Raw genomic sequence first — 17366 nt, forward strand, 5'->3', positions numbered from 1 at the left:
TGTAGACTGCGTTACTTATCGTTGCTGTTTGACTATAAACTTTAAGCCAGTACTTGACTGAGGCCTCTTGCTTGCTCCTTTCTTACCAGCAATAATAGAACAATAAATAGTATTAAATCTCAAATGTGTCAGGATATGTACTCCTAAGGGGTTTTCTTCTTCTTTTTTTTCCCCTCTCTTCTCTTGAAACCTGTCTGGTGTTCTTCACTTTTCTAAGTGGAAACAGCGGGCAACATTAAGAAACAATACATCTTTTCATTACTCGTCTTACCCTGGTAAAGTGTATGCCAATAGATAGTGAGTGTTGTAATTTATTTTTGTTCAGTTAGAATAGTATTTAGAAGAGAGAGCACAAGTTTGGGTATTGCTTGACAACAACTTTCAGTTGACAAGCACCAATAGTAGTTATTTTTGTACAAATGTAATCATCTTCAGAACCTGAGTTCAGACCTCAAATAACATGCTTTGGGTGGAGAAGGCAAGTTTTCAACCTTTGTGGCAAAAGGTAGCAGGAACAAATCAGATTATGTTGATTAGTAATTAGAACAGTGAAGGCAAATTTCAAGTTGACTTTCACAGATACTGGGTTTTGTCCTGCAACTGTACTAATAAACATAGCATTTGAATTCCATTTTTTTATTATTATTTATTTTTAGCGGTGGTTGGTCAATTGAAATTATCTTGCAAGTATCTTCTATTTGTATACTGTTTGCAAGTCTGATTTCACATCAGCAGGTACCTAAGCTCCAACACACCCACTCACTGTCCCTCCTCAAAAGGACAAGAGGAGTAAATAGTACGAGATTGGGATGGGTTGAGATAAGGGACAAGAGACATAACTCCCAAATTACTGTTGTGGGCAAAGCAGACTTAGCACAGAGGGATTAATTTAATTTATTACCTATTGCTAACGGACTAGAGAAGTGAGAAACAAAAGCAGGCACACCTTTCGCCCCCCATCCACTCTTTTCTAGCTTCCTCAGAGCAGTGCAGAGGAATGCGAGCTGCAGTCAGTCCATAATGCTTTGTCTCTGCAGTTCCTTCATTGTCACACTCTGCTCCTGCTCCAGCGTGGCATCCCGCCTACAGGCTGTTGTCCTTCCTGAATAGATCCTTCTTGGGTGGTTTCCCAAAGGCTGGAGCTCTCGGTGTACTGCTCAAATATGGCTTTGTACCATGGGGCCCATTGTTCAGGAGCAGACTGTTCCAGCACAAAGCCCCACTGGCAGCAGCTCCCTCAGTCATCCTGCTCCACAATGGGCTCTGCTCCACAGGCTGCAGCTCTGGCCCTGGAGCCTGCTCTTGCAGGGGCTCTCTGTGGGCTGCAGCCTCCTTCAGACTACATCCCGATGCTGTGCTGTGGGTTCTCTGTGGGCTGTATGTGGAAATATGCTCCATGTGGTGCACCATGGGCTGCAGAAGTTCCACCATTGGCAAGCTTCTCCTGGGCTGCAAGAAACTCCTGCTCAGCCTCTGGAGCGCTTCCTGCCCTGATGACAGTGGTTGCAGGTTTATTTTTCTTGCATTTTTCACTTGTCTTTCCCAGCTGCTGTTGTGCATGGCTCAGCTCTGGCCATCAGTAGATCCCTTTCAGAGCCACCTGGAGCTGGCTCTTATCTGACATGGGTAGCTGTTTGCTCATAGAAGCTATCTGTACTACTAAAATCTTGACACATAAACCTCACACAGTAACTAATGTTGAATCTTTTTTTGTGTATGTTTTTGTTTTTCATCTGGGAGTCTTCGAGTTTGGTTTATTTCCCCCCCCCCCCCCCCCCCCCCCATAATGTGTTGGACACAATTTCATTGTATTTTCATCTCTCAAAACTCTTAAGTGATACACAAAGATTTTTTATGATTCATGCAAGTGTTTGTTTACTAGCAAACAAGTGGTGATTTTCTATTAGGAGGATATATGGCATCTACTAGAATGACTTTCTCTGCTCCAGCACCTTTAAGCAGATAATTTCTTACAACTGGAAAAACATAATAAACCTGACTTCAGTGTCAGTTTTCAGTACCAGTTTAGCCTGCAGCAGTGTCATGTGTCACTGTATTTTTTTCATTGCTAGATCAGTAGTGACGAGAAAATACACAGTACACCAGATGGATGTTGTGGCAGAGTAACAAAAGTCAGTGAGTGGTTTGTCTTCTACTTTGCTAAAGAGAGATCTAAGCTTTTCATAATCTCTCAAGAGTGTAATGTGGATGTTAGGATGCCCTTTAAGCAGATATGTAGCTGGTTCACGTATTTCTGTGTTTATAATAGTATCTGTGCCATTAAAGGAGGATATGACCTTGTATTTTTTTCTTAATAATGATAAAGGAGCTAGGGGTGAAAAGAAAGCTGCAGCTGATGATAATTCAGCATGGGAAAGCCTTGGATTAAAGTATTAAAAACATTTCATTTTGCTGAGATACTGAAAGATCTAGAGGTGAAATTTGGATCTGTTGTGCACACCTAAGTTAAACGTCTGATGTCACTTGAGCCATATAGGATAGTTGAAGCAGCTGCATGGGGCTGGCATGTGTAACACACAACCTATACGTCCTCAGCTGGGAGCTAGAGGCAAATTGGAGTGTCCTAGATTACCTCACAGGTACTAGATGCCTTTGTTTAACTTAAGTTAAAATTCACCCTCAGAGTTCAACTGATACTATAGTAGTTAAGATGCTTTGATCCCCAGCAAGTGCCTATACGTGACACTTGTAAGAATTTCCGGCTTAGTCTTAGCCACAGCTTTTGGATTACAGAACCATACCACAGTGAAGACTGCTTGCTTTTTATACATGGCGATACTTCAGCTGAGGTGAAATAAAAATGGAGAAACACTACCAGGAAGAGGATACTCTACTGAATGTGACTTTCAAGTTATTTTTGGCAACTGTTTATAACTTGGAACTGCTCCATGAGTGAAGATAGATAGTGGTATTTTGGTTTGTAGAGCTTGTCAGGGGTGAGGTTATGCTAGTCACTTCCTTCCCCGGCTGGGTGACGTGTACTGCTCAGATGCCAAAGGGACAGCAGGAAGTCTCATTAGGGAGGAAAGTATTTGTGCTTCCACGTTTATGGTTATTTATTCTCCAGCAGCGGTTTCTCTAATGACTTCTCAGCGAACAGCCAGTTTTAGGAGTTGCTCTCATTTTCTAAATGTTCAAGACAGAGCTCAAAGCAAATGAGCTGTGAAACATTAAACCTGTGGATCCAAGCAGTTTGGCAAGCAGATTCATGTTTCCTCTTGTGAGGCAGAGGAGAGTGCAGGGGCTGCAGGGGCTCTTAAGAGAAAATGGTGCTGCCTTGTCTTTTCTTGGGCAGAATATTTCCTGAATAATAGCATTAACACATACACACAAAAAAAATATTCAATTATTCTCCTAAATAAGCTTTATGACATTTATGGAAATGTGTTCTCAAGTTTATACCTGTTTCTTGTGTAAAAGGAGAAAACAGCAGCATTAAGTAACAATTGTTTATTAATGCAAGACTAAAAGTATTCACAAATACTCAGTCACACCAATCAAGATGCAGTTTTCTGTGACAGGACTAAATATACACAGTTAACAGATGAGCTTAGTTGTCTTTTTTCAGCTTTTACCAAGCATTATTTCTCTGAACTGATCACAAGAACAGAAGGCAATAAATGTGATTTTCCATATCTTAACACAGAAAAGATCACATCCATAGTATTGAACAGTATCACATGATAAACCTCTAACCCAGCACACCTGTACGCTCTTAAATCAATGTTACTATAGTGAAAATCATAACGTAGTTACTTGGAGTCACGGCTTCTAGTTGTTATTGAGGACCCACCACGATGCTGAAAGAGAAAAGAGTTCATGTATTTACATACACAGTATTTCTATCACATAAAATTTCTAAATAGAATAGCTTTTGTGCATAAGTCACTGTTGGTGTAAAGAAATGGTCATTATATATGCAGCTATACAAAAACTGCACACTTTCAAGGACAGAACCTCTCCAGGCAGGGGAAGAACACATGCATGCAACACTAGGAGACCTGATCATAACTGGTAGGAGAGTGGCAATAGCATGAAAATTTACATCTCTTTTTGATAACATCCAGAGAAGTATTATCAAGTCTGAGATGGATTTGCACAGAATTAAGCACCCAGATCCCAGAGAGCAAACCACATAAATTCTCACTGTGAGGGGCTCCCTGTTCTGCTGCATGTGACGGTGTTGTTGCTGAGCAGCGTCCCCTGGGTGCTTCTTCTGCCTTCAGTGACTTTCATTCCTGGTGACATCATTCAATCCTGATGCTGCTGTTTTTATTTTGTTTTGCCTCACAGTGACTTGTAAAATGGCATTTTCATAAAGAGGAATCTGCAATCACTAAATTACACATAAGGCCAAAGTGAAACATACTTGTAGCTCTTCCCCCACAGTCCCTCCCTGCTGGCCTTTTGAAATTGAAATCTTGCAGAATAATAGCAAGATTTATACAGAGAGAAACAAGGAAACAAGGAGGGGATTGTGACCATATCTTAGGTGCCAAATGCCCTTATTGGAGAGCTGCTCAGAGACTGTGCGTTTTGCACTGTTCAGTTTGGGGATTAAATTCATTAACACAACTTGGACCAGTGGTTGTGTCCATAAACTGTATTAACTGATAATAAATGAATAACGGTACTGAAATACCATGTCTTCCTCAGTCTTTCTTAGCTGGATGAGTATATCTGTACTCATTTTAACATAGGTTGTATGTAATGTTTGCAGCAGATTCAGGTGGTGAGTTAGTATCATAACAGCTCTTAGTTAATCCAGATGTGCCAAGAGGTGCAGCTGCATCCGAGCTTATCTGTAGATTTAGGCCTGTCTTATACTAGTTGATTTTCTTCCTTCCCGGTTTTACAATGATTTCAATTTACTGTGTCTAAAATTCTCCCATGAAATCCACCTGTAACATTGCAGCCACCACTTTTTACTTTATAAACATTTTCTGTGTTTCGAATACAAATGCAATTTGTGTAGTTTATATACGTGGAACACTTCCCATTAAATAAAAGAACAAAAATCTTGTATCTAGTCAGACGTGTAGATTCCAGATGCTCTATGGAACAATGAATGTGTGACTTCTGCTTGCCCCAACCTTGAGGAGTGCAGGCCGAGATGCGGCGTTTCCATGGCAACTGCAGGCCGCACTCCCCTCTGCAGGTGCCTGCATGCACTCTGCATCCAATTTCACATACTTCCCTATGTAGACATTTATTAACAATATACGTGTCCATTTTGTTCTGTATTAATTGTACATTCTCTAGCTGTGAATAAACTACTCTTGGAATGCTGCTGGTTGTACCTAGCTCTTCGACACAAAGATGGTGTGGGGAAATGCTGCGTTGTTTCCTACAGCCAAATTTATCTTAAATACAGCAGTTTTCCAGTAAGACATAAGAACTGAAGGGATTCTTTGTTCAAAAGTGCAATCCCCTTGTACTGCAGGAATCCTGACTTACAACCAAGGGTTTGGCTCATGAGGTCTGTATATTCATCTTTTCAAAGGAGACCTCAGGTGTAAGGATAGGTAGTAAGTTTATTTTACTTTTTTATTTTAAATTTAGGCTGTAGTCAGACATATGGGGAATTAAGGGTCCTGCACTGTCTCTTTTAACATTTCTCTGAGAAGGAAGATGTTTGATTGTTGTTCTTCGAACACACTGCTTTTCCCCATGTTTTGACACAGCGGGAAGCATGTACAGTAAAAAAATGCAAATTACTAGTAATTAATGCTCCCTTCAGTTAATGTAAATATGATTAAATTGAATTCATCAGGAGGCAGTTTTCTTTGCCTGAAGATCTTGAACAGAGTCTTTTATGATTTGCAGATAGTACTGTCTACTCTAGATAATTTCTTAAATAGCGCATGCTATCAAAAGACTTTGTACCATATAAGAGTGGTCTTATGCACTGGACTCATATAAGGAACACACCAATACAGCAGAACTTTTCTCATGCAACAAATAAAACTTTGTGGAAAAAAAAAAAGGTGTTTACCAGGGACTAGCATTGTTGTAATGAGCTCTGGAGTTTCCAGGAAGTCCACATTACTTCTTTGGAATGTCTTGCTGTAATTCATCTGAAGGTGGCTAAATTATTGTTAAAAAAAAAAAAAAAAATAGAGAGTAAGAAGACAAGTATTAAGGGACTAAATATTTTTATGTGTATCAGATTTTTTGCAGCTCATGCCATCGGAGAGATTTTGTTCAGCTAAGTCTGACCAAAACAGACATTCTGGGAATCTGATGTGGTGCTGCAATGTGCATTTGGGAGGCTTTGGCAGAGCTCCCTGCAAATGCTGCTCAGATGTGTTGCTGGGTGCTTCACCTCCTCTCTCCTTCCTTGGCTCCTGCAGTATCATACAACAGCATCACTGAACTATGCTGAAGCTGTTGTCTCTTTATTCTTTTGTCTCTAATCAACTGCTACCTATCCAATGCTACACACTTGTCTCTATTCTATTCTATGGCTGTGTTCTCCTGATGTTTTTATCTATAAGCATCATTATATTTTAGTCTTTAGTAATTGTATTATTCTGAAGCAACGTGATATATTTAGCAAGAGATCTCAGAATCACAGAATTGCAGGAGTTGGAAGAGACCTCAAGAGATTATCGAGTCCAACCCTCTGTTAAAGAGGATTCAATACACCAGGTCACACAGGTAGGCATCCAGATGGGTCATGAATATCTCCAGAGCAGGAGACTCCACAGCCTCTCTGGGTAAGATGTTCCAGTGATCCATCACCCTTACCTTAAATAAGGTCTCCTGAATGTTTGTGTCGAACTTTCTACATTCAAGTTTTAGTCCATTACTTCATATCCTATCGCTGCACACCACCAAGAAAAGCCTGGCCTCATCCACTTGCCTCTCACCTCCCTTTAGATAATTATGAACAGTAATCAAATCCCCCCTCGATCTTTTTTTCCCCAGGCTGAACAGACCCAGGTTACTCAGCCTTTCCTCATAAGGAAGATAAGAGGAGATCAATTAGCAGTAGTTAATTTGCATTCAGTTCTTGAACACAATTGCTTTCCAATCATCAAACCTTCCTGTATATATATGTATTAAAACAACAAATCCAGTAACAAACCACCGCTTACCTATTCCAGACACTGCTGTTCTCCCAGAACTCATAAATAATGAAACGGGAATCACTTGGAAGCTTCTGTATGGAAACACTGTAGGAAAAAATGTAGGACAGAACTAATTCAATCAAACATGTCGAAACTATCTGTGAGACACAGGCCAGGTGCTTTGAGAGCACATCGTAGCAACAGAGTATGAAGACAGGTCGATGTCTAGTGAAGATAAGCTTTGAAAATAATATCTCCTGATATTATTTACTTGTTCTTAAGGTATTCAGCTCACAGTTTATCGTGGATAAAATGTGTCCCATAATTTAGCTCTGATTGTGTACACCGTATTATCTTGTTTATTATCTTGAGATTATCAGCTTCATAGCACGTGGGGAAATTACACACTGTTTTTATATACATAGCACAGAAAGCATATGTATGCATTTCACTGAGTGGCCCAAATCTCTGAGCTTACTAGTGATATGCTTGAAAACTAACCTCAGATTCTATTTCACACAGTAATAGCTAATGAATTCATAGAACTTACTGGTGTATGCAAAAGTACATCGTAAAATATAAAAACCAATCAAGAACTTATGGAAAAAATAAAATAATAACAATAAAAAAACCAACGGCATAAACAGCTTAACTTAAAAACAGCCAATAGGTGGCACTGCAGACCTGCCAAATGCCACACTTGGGAAAGTTTTTGCCTTTGTTAAGTTGCGTAATGAAATGGTGTAAGCTCTCTCTCCTGCAAGGTGTGCAGTCACTGAAGTTGGATGTTCTTTCTCACGGGGAGTGGTGCTCTTTGTTCTTCCATCTTAATTTTCTTGTTTTTATGAATGCTGCTGATAGGATCATTGTTACTTGTGATGATCTCATAGCAATAAGGCTTGTAAATTAGGGACCTGGCAGGCAGACTTTGAAGCCTTTGAATACATGAGAACCATATTGTGTGCACATTGTAAAAATATTTATTTCATTCTGGTCTGTAATGTGCATATTAGTAGCATTCACAGGTCTGTTAAGTTCAGTATAGTGGTGAGTCATTTAAACTTATTCTTAACCGTGCTCTAATGTTGCATTTCATTTGTAAAGGAGCAAAGCAAAAATACACTATTGACAATTTTGCTTTTCAGTTCTTTACGTTCTTTATTAGGAATGAAAATTTAACAGTGACAAACTAAGGGAGAGATTTTTAAAGCTTCCAAGCAGGGAACTGGAAGACAAATTGCTTGGTTGCTCGCTTACCATGATGGATGGCAGATGAGTTTTCCAATAGCTGTTGTCACTCTAGGAGCTTCCAGAAGCTGGGAAATGGTGACCTACAAAGCCTTTAAAAATGGTACTGTATCTCTGGGATTATCTTTATGGTCTCAGCAGGAGTTGGGGGGCAGGAAGATTACGCAGAGGAGTGTGATTGTGGTAGTAATGCTGTACTTACTGCAAACAGCCGCTCTGAGCAGAAGCAGACTCCACGTACTGCTTCAGAGCAAGCCGGAATTCCTCAATTTCTTCTTCTATCACAGACATTTGACGCTGAACAATCATTATGTGCTAATGAAAAAAATAGGAATAATGAGGATAATGTTGTATTAATGAATTTCATGTACCTCAAACTAAAAAAAGGCTATTATAATAAATCAGAATATGCAATCATCAAACATCTTTAGAATCTGGCTGGCCGTGACCCTGGGCACCCTGATCTGTGTGTCCCTGTTTGATCAGGGGTTGGGCCGGATGGACCCAGGGAGCTGTGACATCATTTCCTTCTTGCATGAGCTTAGTATTTGTTTGAATGCATCCTTTGAAAGCAATATAGAAGTTAGTATTAAAGTTCCGTATGGGTATTTTAAGTTCTGTTGTCTCTTTCACAGTGTATTCTACAGAATAAAAGCTATTCTTTTTTAAGAGAGACAAGTTGAGATTGTTGTGTAAAAACCTAGCATTGAAAATCAAATCCCAAAACATACTGGAAAATACTTACAGATCTTGCATTTTCTTCCAGAACTTCTTCTTCAAATGGCTCAAGTTTTAAGTCCTTTCAGGCAGTTTAAAAAGGAAAAGAAGAACTATGGGTGGCAGTTCTACAGATGTACATTGGTCTTACCATTCACCACGTTATTTTGATAGTTATATTGTTCCATCTCTAGCAATTATAATGTCTTCTTTATTATCAGCAAACCATATGTAAACACTGCTTGCAGAATCTTGTGTGTTTCAGTGTTTAAATTTAGTGTTCTGCCAAGTTTTATTTACAATACTGAGCAGGTAGTTTTTCACTTGTAATAAATCTGCATGTTCACAATTGTATGTTGGTCTTCATTCAGAAGAAACAGATGTCATCTTAAATTGTGTGGACTACAGAGAGGAGAAAGGATGGTAACTTGAAGCAGACTTTCTGCATAAAGAGAACTTTATGCAGAATATACTTTTCTTGGGGAGATTATGACAGATTGGATCAGAAATCTTTGCTGAAAATGAAAGAACAAGCAGAAGAAAAGAAATGCACACCTTCTTTTCTAGCCTGTCAATCAGCTTCTGGAGTCTGCTTATCTGGGTCATCCACTGGCTCTCTTCCTCAATCCAGCCTTTGGAAAACATGAATAACGAAGAAGAAAATGTTACTAAGTGCTGGAACCATCTTCATCTGTTTTGTAAAAGTCATTAACTCAGCTTGCAACTTATTTTGCTTCTCATAAGAAAACTGTGCTGCAATCACTTCAGTGTTCATTTAGGTGTAACTAATGTAAAGCCTAGTTTTGAATTAGCTAGCACATCTAAAGTAAAGGTTTGAGATGAAGATTTGTTTTTAATTTGCATATGCATATGTGTTCCATAGACATTTAAATTGTGAAATGCCATACCTGTGTTAAATTGAGGGTTATTGGGCGATAGGCTGTTGTTCCTTTGAAGCCTTCGAGCTGAGCGTTTTCCTGGCCACTGCACTGAGAGCACTTCTGGTTTTGTTGGACCTTGTCTGCAAAGGAACACAGGACAGTTTGTAAGGTAATGCATGTGAGAGAGCACGTCTCCTCTTTCTGTTTTCTGAAGCATGTCTTTATCTGCTTCATCTCCTTCATCTCCTCATATCGGCCTCTTTAAACTAAGAAAAAGTATATTAAAAAAATATCTATTGCTACTACCAAATTCTTTTCCAGATAATTTCGCTACAAATAATTACTTGTGTCTTTAATAACTTTAATGACCACATTGCTTGTCATAAGCAAGGGGGAAATAAAGGAGAGTTAAGATGGCATAAGCGTATCTTTCAGAGAGTGAAAGCTTGAGGCCTGTCATTGACATGGTTCTGGCCTTGAGGAGCTTGAGGAGCCCTCCCCGCAGTGTCATCTTGTGGAACTATCTCTGCAGAACTGGGGTTACACAGCAGCTGAACCTTCAGTTCACACTGAAGAAAATTTAACTGTATTAAAGAGGTGGTTTTGGGTAGCACTTACTGCCACATATGAACAAGATAAAATCTCTTAACACTAAAGCCAAATTATGGCAGTTCCCCAGTGTAAAGACTTAAGTTAGCTTAGGATTGCCTTAGTGGGGTTATGCTTCAGACAGTTTTCCCGTGTTAATTCAAGCATAATTGAAGATGATTTTGCTTTGGGACTGAGGTGCCTAGGAACTAACCACATTTTTTCCAAAACAGCTGTAGTTTGAATGCTCAGCTTGCCTGGCTTCTCTATTGCTACCTCAGAAAGCAAGAAAGATGGTATTTGGCTCAACAGCTCATAACTCCTCATTTGCTTTGCCATGACACGCACTATCCAAGAAGATGTTTCTGAACAGCTGTAGTGATAAAACTGGAGGAAGAATTCTCTGTAATGCCCTACTTGGCAATTAATACAGAAGAGAAAGCTGGCAACAAAAGGGATATTTGTATTGCCCAATTTTACACATCCAAGGTAGTTGGAGTTACAAGGACTCAGGAGGCTGGAGATGCTGTCCTAGAAGGCAAGTCAGGATGTGGTTAATGCAGAGGATAGCTTAGAGCACTTAAGTTAGCCTCCTGCTCTGAAGTGGCCATTAGAGACTTCTTTCACCAATGGTGTGGGGAGCCTGGAAAGATGAATGTGCAAACAGAGGCATTTATACTGTGCCTGCCCTGCACACCTTTTAAAACCCGTGTAATTCTTGTGGTCAAGCTGTGGCACAAAACCTCAGCATGATACTCGTGTACTTCAGGAATCTCAGAACCAACAGCAAAGCAATTAAAAGAATGACAGTATGAAAATGCAGCACATTTTAAAACATAAAGAAGTTTTGAGATCTTACCCCCGGAACACAATGGCTTGTGTTTTGCTCTCATCTCTATAATAACATACTAAGGATAACAAGTCCATGAAGCCAGGCACCCGTTCAGAAATGTTGCAGCCTTTGATCCTACAGACTCTCATCTATGAGGAGATGCCATTAAATTCAGCTAAACCTGGATATTGATTACCAGGTGATGTAGAACTTATAGACTTAGGTGTGAACTAATACTATAGGCCTCTTGTTGGAGCAAGAAGCTGTAACACGTAAGACCCTGTCTGTTTCTCTTCTTCATGATGGGACTGTTGTGCAACCAGGAATGAAAAAAAACAACCAACATAAAGCCAGAAGAAGCAAACAAAGAGGCAGTCGGTGACCTTGGTTATTTCAGAGTTCTACACATTGCATTGATCTTTCTACATTTGATATTAGATAGTCAATGGATTTTAAAAGAAGTCAAAGGATCAAAGGTTAGGATGCAACAAAGTGCTCTCCTTTTTTCACTCCTATATGCAGCCCACCATACGGTCAGAGTGGAAACCTCCTGTAGTCATTCTGAGGGAAACTATCAGCGAGTTCCTATGCAGAATGAAAAAAGAAAAGAATTCTTATTTCTCCTGCTAATCCCCGCATCAAGGTGCTGGATGAAACACAAAATATCTGGGAGGTTTGTGGTGGCCTCCCTCCCATGCTGGCTACAAACCTTTCCTGACGAGTCTGCTCCTCTGTGGTTTCCATGGCACACTCCAGGGAGGCCTGGAGGGACTGCAGTTGGTTCAGCGTTTCCTTCAGGAGAAAGCGAGTCACAAACTGCTCCAAATTAGAAGCTTCTTGATAGTCCTAAAAATTACATTAAAAAGAAATTGCTAATGATTTGCTTATTGTGTTAGAAATGTGTAAGGGAAAATTCTGATTTGAGAAAGGAAGCAGCTTGAAAGTCTTGGTGTTTATACAGACAAACCACATAGGACCTCTGAATTTCCAGGTATGGACAGTCTTCCCACTCAAGATAAGAGAGGCCCAAGTATAAGTTTTGCCAGCATAGTTTCTACTAAAAAAAAAACCCTCCTCCTCACATTTTTTAACTCCAGTTGACTGCTATCCCATATTACTTCTTACGTATCGGTAAGCCAAGATATATTTGACAACTATTGAGGCAAATTTAGAATTTTTATTCACATCTTGTGAAATGTGAATTATCTGGCCCAGCGGCCTGTCTCTGCCAGCGATGATGAAAGAGGCTTTGGGCAGGTGATCAGAGAATAATAGAATCATAGAATCACAAGCTTGGAAAGATCATCTAGTCCAACCGTCCTCCCTTTACCATATCTACAGAAAGCCCCTAAACCATATCTTCTAGCTCCCTGTCCAGACGCTAATGAGTGATGCTGCCAAACTGCTGGTGGAGATTTCCAGGGCAGCATCACACAACACCTGCCCTGCCCAAAGCCTCTTCCCATCATCAGTTTGGCTCAAGGACTGCCCACACCAGAAATGGTGAATTTTGAATATAGCAATCCTTGACAGGTTTTGGTTCCCGTTATTTTAGTTATTTTGGAAGCCACTTTTCTTTCAGTTCATTAATGACAGTTATGCTCTTGCTCTTTACCAGTGTCACTTTGCTGAAAAAGTTTTTTTAGATGCTGTCAAGGTATGCAAGAAATCAACTTTACGTTTAAACATCCCTTTAAAACAGAAGAAGGTTTTTGAAGAATTCTTACAATTGCTCACTCTATCAATCACCTCAGGAATCAGATTTCCAAGGACAAGATCAACATCAACATTTTGAGTAGCCCAGATGTGCACACAAATAAAGCTGGCTGTTCCCCCTAATAAATGCAAGAGAGAGGCAAGGCCAGACCCTTAGAGCCTCTGCTTACTTAGTAGAGCCCTCATCAAGAAAGGAGAAGTAAAATAGCCTTCCGTGTCCCGGACTATGAATGACCATATTATCTGCTGCTCTGAGGATGGGAGTCTGGTACCCACTTTCTGCCCCACATCTTGTTGTGCATGAAATCTATTCTGCAGATACCAGAAAGGTATCACACTATCCAAGGAGCACTGAATGAAAGATTTCTGTGGTCACTCCACTTGACAGATGATGGTCTGCTAACATTAAAGAAAGCTTGTTATGTAATGGCATCGTGTTCTACTCTAGCTGAAAACCTCTTTGAGTATTTGTGGCAATGTACGTGGGGTGTTTTTAAGCTCTTCCCAATTTTTGAATTCTCTTGTATTTACTTGATTTCTGCATTTTCATGTTTTCAATCAGAATGCAAACAGGAGGTGTTTTGAAATGTAAAGGAGAAATAAAAGATTGCCCAATAATAGCTTGAAAAACACTTTGCTCTCTTTCACAATACATGCTACTAAGTTCTTGCTGAAAGACTGCTGCTACAGAGATCTTGGATGTTGAACCACCCATGAATTATCAGAATTACTTATATATAGCCAGGAGCTTCATGACCATCTATATTTATTTCTGCTCTCTTCCAATGAATCAGGTGTGAGGCACACTACAACCAAATCACTTCTTATTTATAAATTTTTAAAAGAGCATTATTTCTGGATATCCAAAAATAATCTCATTATAGCTTCTCACTCACAGTAAATCCGATAGCAGCATGCTGAATTAGAACTTAAAATGTACATCAATAATGTTTCATTTTGCAAACTGCCCAGGTGGGCCTGTGCTGTTGGGGCACAGTGTAAACACAAGCTATGTGATCCTTGTTGAAGCTGGAGCCTTTCTGATTCCATCAGAAACGCCTTTCTGCATATGAAAGTTATTAATGTGTTTTTAATCAGACTTACTCCATGTTCATACACATACCAGGAGTTAGTTCTTTTTGTTCCTGTTCTGTTTTCCCACAGTGGTATCTATCTCTAAAGCCTTCTCAGTGGGAAAGGTCCCTATGGTGTTTGAAACTGGTTTAGGGCTATGTTATCAGGTATATAGATAAAGATAGGCTAGGCAGGATGCTAACACCATCTGTGGGAGTCTAGTATTATTAAAGACTCTTTCCTTATAGTTATCTTTTACCCAAATATTGGCATGTGCAATCATAGCCAGTTAGGTAAATGGTTATTTAAAGCTTTTCTTTAATCAGAGAATTAAAATAAAATAAAATAAAATAAATCCTATTTCTACAGGTATTATTTAAAGCTCCATTTAACTTCCTATCATATTTGCAAACCCGTTTCATTCATGGACCGAAACCAGTAGAAGTGTTTCTATTGCTTTAAATGAGGTCTCTTTGTGTGTCTCAATCGAAGGACTCATTCCTTCTGTGGAGAATCAGTGTGGCTTCCACATAACAAATTGGAAGGCCTGACCAACTTGTTGAGTGCCAAACTCCTGCCTGCTGACACATAACTGTTACTTGTATAATTAATTAGTAAGAACAGTTATGGAAAAAAAGAAGCAATAAGCATTTATGAGTTGTCAGCACTGTAATAATTTGAGTCATGGAGAGAAAAAGATTTCAGCTACCATACAAATTATATCCTAACTCCAGTTCTTAACAAAGAGAAATTACCAGCCATGCTTTGCTACCAATTCACCATACTACTTCCTACAGAAAAGGGTCTTAATTTCTATCTTACCTAAAGAGCATTTCACCAGATGAAAAACCATTCTGATTTTGAACTAAGAAAAATATGTACCAATCTATTAGGTGTATGCTATGTTATGATCAGACTAACTGGTAAGCAGAGTATTTATACTGTTGGCATTGTACCACTTAATAATGGGATCAACTGATGGCCACTGTACTTAAACTTGAAAAATGACCTGTTTCTTGCATGTCATTAACTGCAAATTACAGTTCATTAGCATACACATTATACTACACAGCAGTTTGGGAAGTACAAATGAAATAAGCCTTTGCTAACACATTATTCTAGTTGTTAGTTTTACTGATTGTGAGTCAATGAGGGCAATTTTCCACATTGCCCTCCTTGAGACACAACTGACCTTTGAGCAGCTAAGATTTGAGTTCCCATTAATGCTACTGAGGATGCATATAATTACTGATTTCTCTATGGAAAAGGTCACCGTGGCCTTTAAAACTGGCTTACAGATACCTTAACACGTGCAGAAGAGGAATCCTTATATAAGGAGGAGTATTGGAGACTTAAGTATCTCCTGAGGGAGCCCACCTCTCAGCTGCCACAGGTTGTGACTCTGGATCCCCCTGGCTCCAGCCCCATCCTCTTCCCTAAGGTGACCTGATGCTGACTCCTTTATCAAAAAAGCAGCTCCCTGAGGTGGGTAAAGATGGGGATGCCTGTGTTCATTTACCAAGAAGCAAGCAAACTAAAAGTGATTGGAACAAAAAGAAAACTGAAATCTTTCTGAAGAGATGGAATATGAGACAAGACCCACAAACTTATGTCAAAAAGGGACATCTGCCAGTCATCTACTCCAGTTTCTGTACAGAGCAGGGCCAGCTCTGTAGATCATAATAATCAGAGAATCATAAACTCATAGAATGACCTGGGTTGAAAAGGACCACAATGATCATCCAGTTTCAACCCCTGCTATGTGCAGGTCACCAACCACCAGACCAGGCTGCCCAGAGCCACATCCAGCCTGACCTTGAATGCCTCCGGGGATGGGGCATCCACAGCCTCCTGGGCAACCTGTTCCAGTGCGTCACCACCTTGTGTGTGAAAAACTTCCTTCTAATATCTAACCTAAACCTCCCCGGTCTTAGTTAGATAGATACCCTATCTTCCGTTAGCCTCTTCTCCAGGCTGAACAAACGTAGTTCCCCTTACCTTCTCTTTCCTATACTATTTTACACTGTGTAGCATTATTTTATTAATTATTTATTTGTACTTTATTTGTAGCGCTACATATTGCATTTAGTACTGTTACATGACTGAAACTTCCTATTTTCTATTTTATTTGTAATCTCAAATTCATTTAATACAAAATTACTTGCACATCTTTACAGAAACAGAAAACACCCTCAGGCAACTGAAAAGTACTTATCATTGAGTCAAAATTAGTCAGGAATAGATCTACCCTGTATGTGTAGATACAACATTAATGGGACATTGCCCTGGGTTATGATTTTAAATTCAGGATACAAAATTAAGCAGAATAACTTTACCCAGAAGAAAACAAATTCATGCCCCTTTCATTTCAATGACTAGGACCTATTTCTTCAGACAGTAGGATAGTATCATAATGGAGTTGGAACAAAAATCAGAATTTCAACAGAAGCCAGACCCAGTGATGCTCACTGTATTTTTCAGTGGCTTCAGACAAACTCGACTTTTAAACATACTCTCTTTGAAAGAGTGAGTGGATGCATAACATCCCAAACTATTTCAGTCCTAATAAGAGCACTGGGTAGCATAGAGAAAAGTAACTGCCTTATATCAGCAGGTAGCAAGAGTAAATGTAATGCCACTCCTCCAGAGAGAAAGCTGTAAGAATAGAAGTGAAGCATCAAAGATGACAGAAGAACAGATAAATTAAATGAATTTCTTGTTTGTTTGTTGTTCTTTGTGAAGTTATTTCTATGCACTTTCTTGTTTAGAGTGTGAATATTAACTAATTAAGGCTATGTTCTTATTTTCCTTATTATTTCCTTATTTGAGTATTGTCTCCTTCTGACCCAGCAGGTGCAAGTACTTCCACAAAGAGCAAAGGAGTTCCTGAGAGTTTCCTCTCCTGAGAAGAAGAGGAAAGGGATCTATCTCTGGAATATGCTTGCACAACCAGTCAGAATTAATTTCTTGCAGCTTGTTGAGTTTATCTGCACTGACTTGACTTGCATAATATTATTTGGCTTGACTTATCATAATATTAAATTTTGTAGGTAGAAATAGTGTGCAATAAAATCCCAGAACTATCATTTAATAACTCCCTAGCATCAAATAGCTGCTTAGCCATAGGATTCTCTCTGCCTGGTAGCAGAGAGCAAACTGGTGATATATTTAGCACTGTTGCCAGCATTCATCTCCTCAAGATGAGTTTATAGAAGA

At 39.4% G+C, this 17366-nt stretch overlaps 1 protein-coding gene across 1 annotated transcript in view; it reads right to left on the reverse strand.

Annotated features, from left to right (window-relative positions):
• Positions 1-1773: 1773 nt before the first annotated feature.
• NECAB1 (N-terminal EF-hand calcium binding protein 1) overlaps positions 1774-17366 on the reverse strand; it is a 44320-nt gene continuing 28727 nt past the window's right edge. The window contains exons 6-13 of the mRNA XM_072329997.1: positions 12070-12206; positions 9968-10080; positions 9615-9691; positions 9088-9141; positions 8545-8657; positions 7122-7199; positions 6017-6108; positions 1774-3821 (exon numbers count right to left, since the gene is read on the reverse strand). Coding sequence (XP_072186098.1) covers positions 3793-3821; positions 6017-6108; positions 7122-7199; positions 8545-8657; positions 9088-9141; positions 9615-9691; positions 9968-10080; positions 12070-12206 — 693 coding nt within the window. The 3' untranslated portion in view covers positions 1774-3792. The remainder of the gene's footprint in view (positions 3822-6016; positions 6109-7121; positions 7200-8544; positions 8658-9087; positions 9142-9614; positions 9692-9967; positions 10081-12069; positions 12207-17366) is intronic.

Source organism: Excalfactoria chinensis, chromosome 2, assembly GCF_039878825.1.
Source record: "Excalfactoria chinensis isolate bCotChi1 chromosome 2, bCotChi1.hap2, whole genome shotgun sequence".
Lineage (NCBI taxonomy): Eukaryota > Metazoa > Chordata > Aves > Galliformes > Phasianidae > Excalfactoria > Excalfactoria chinensis.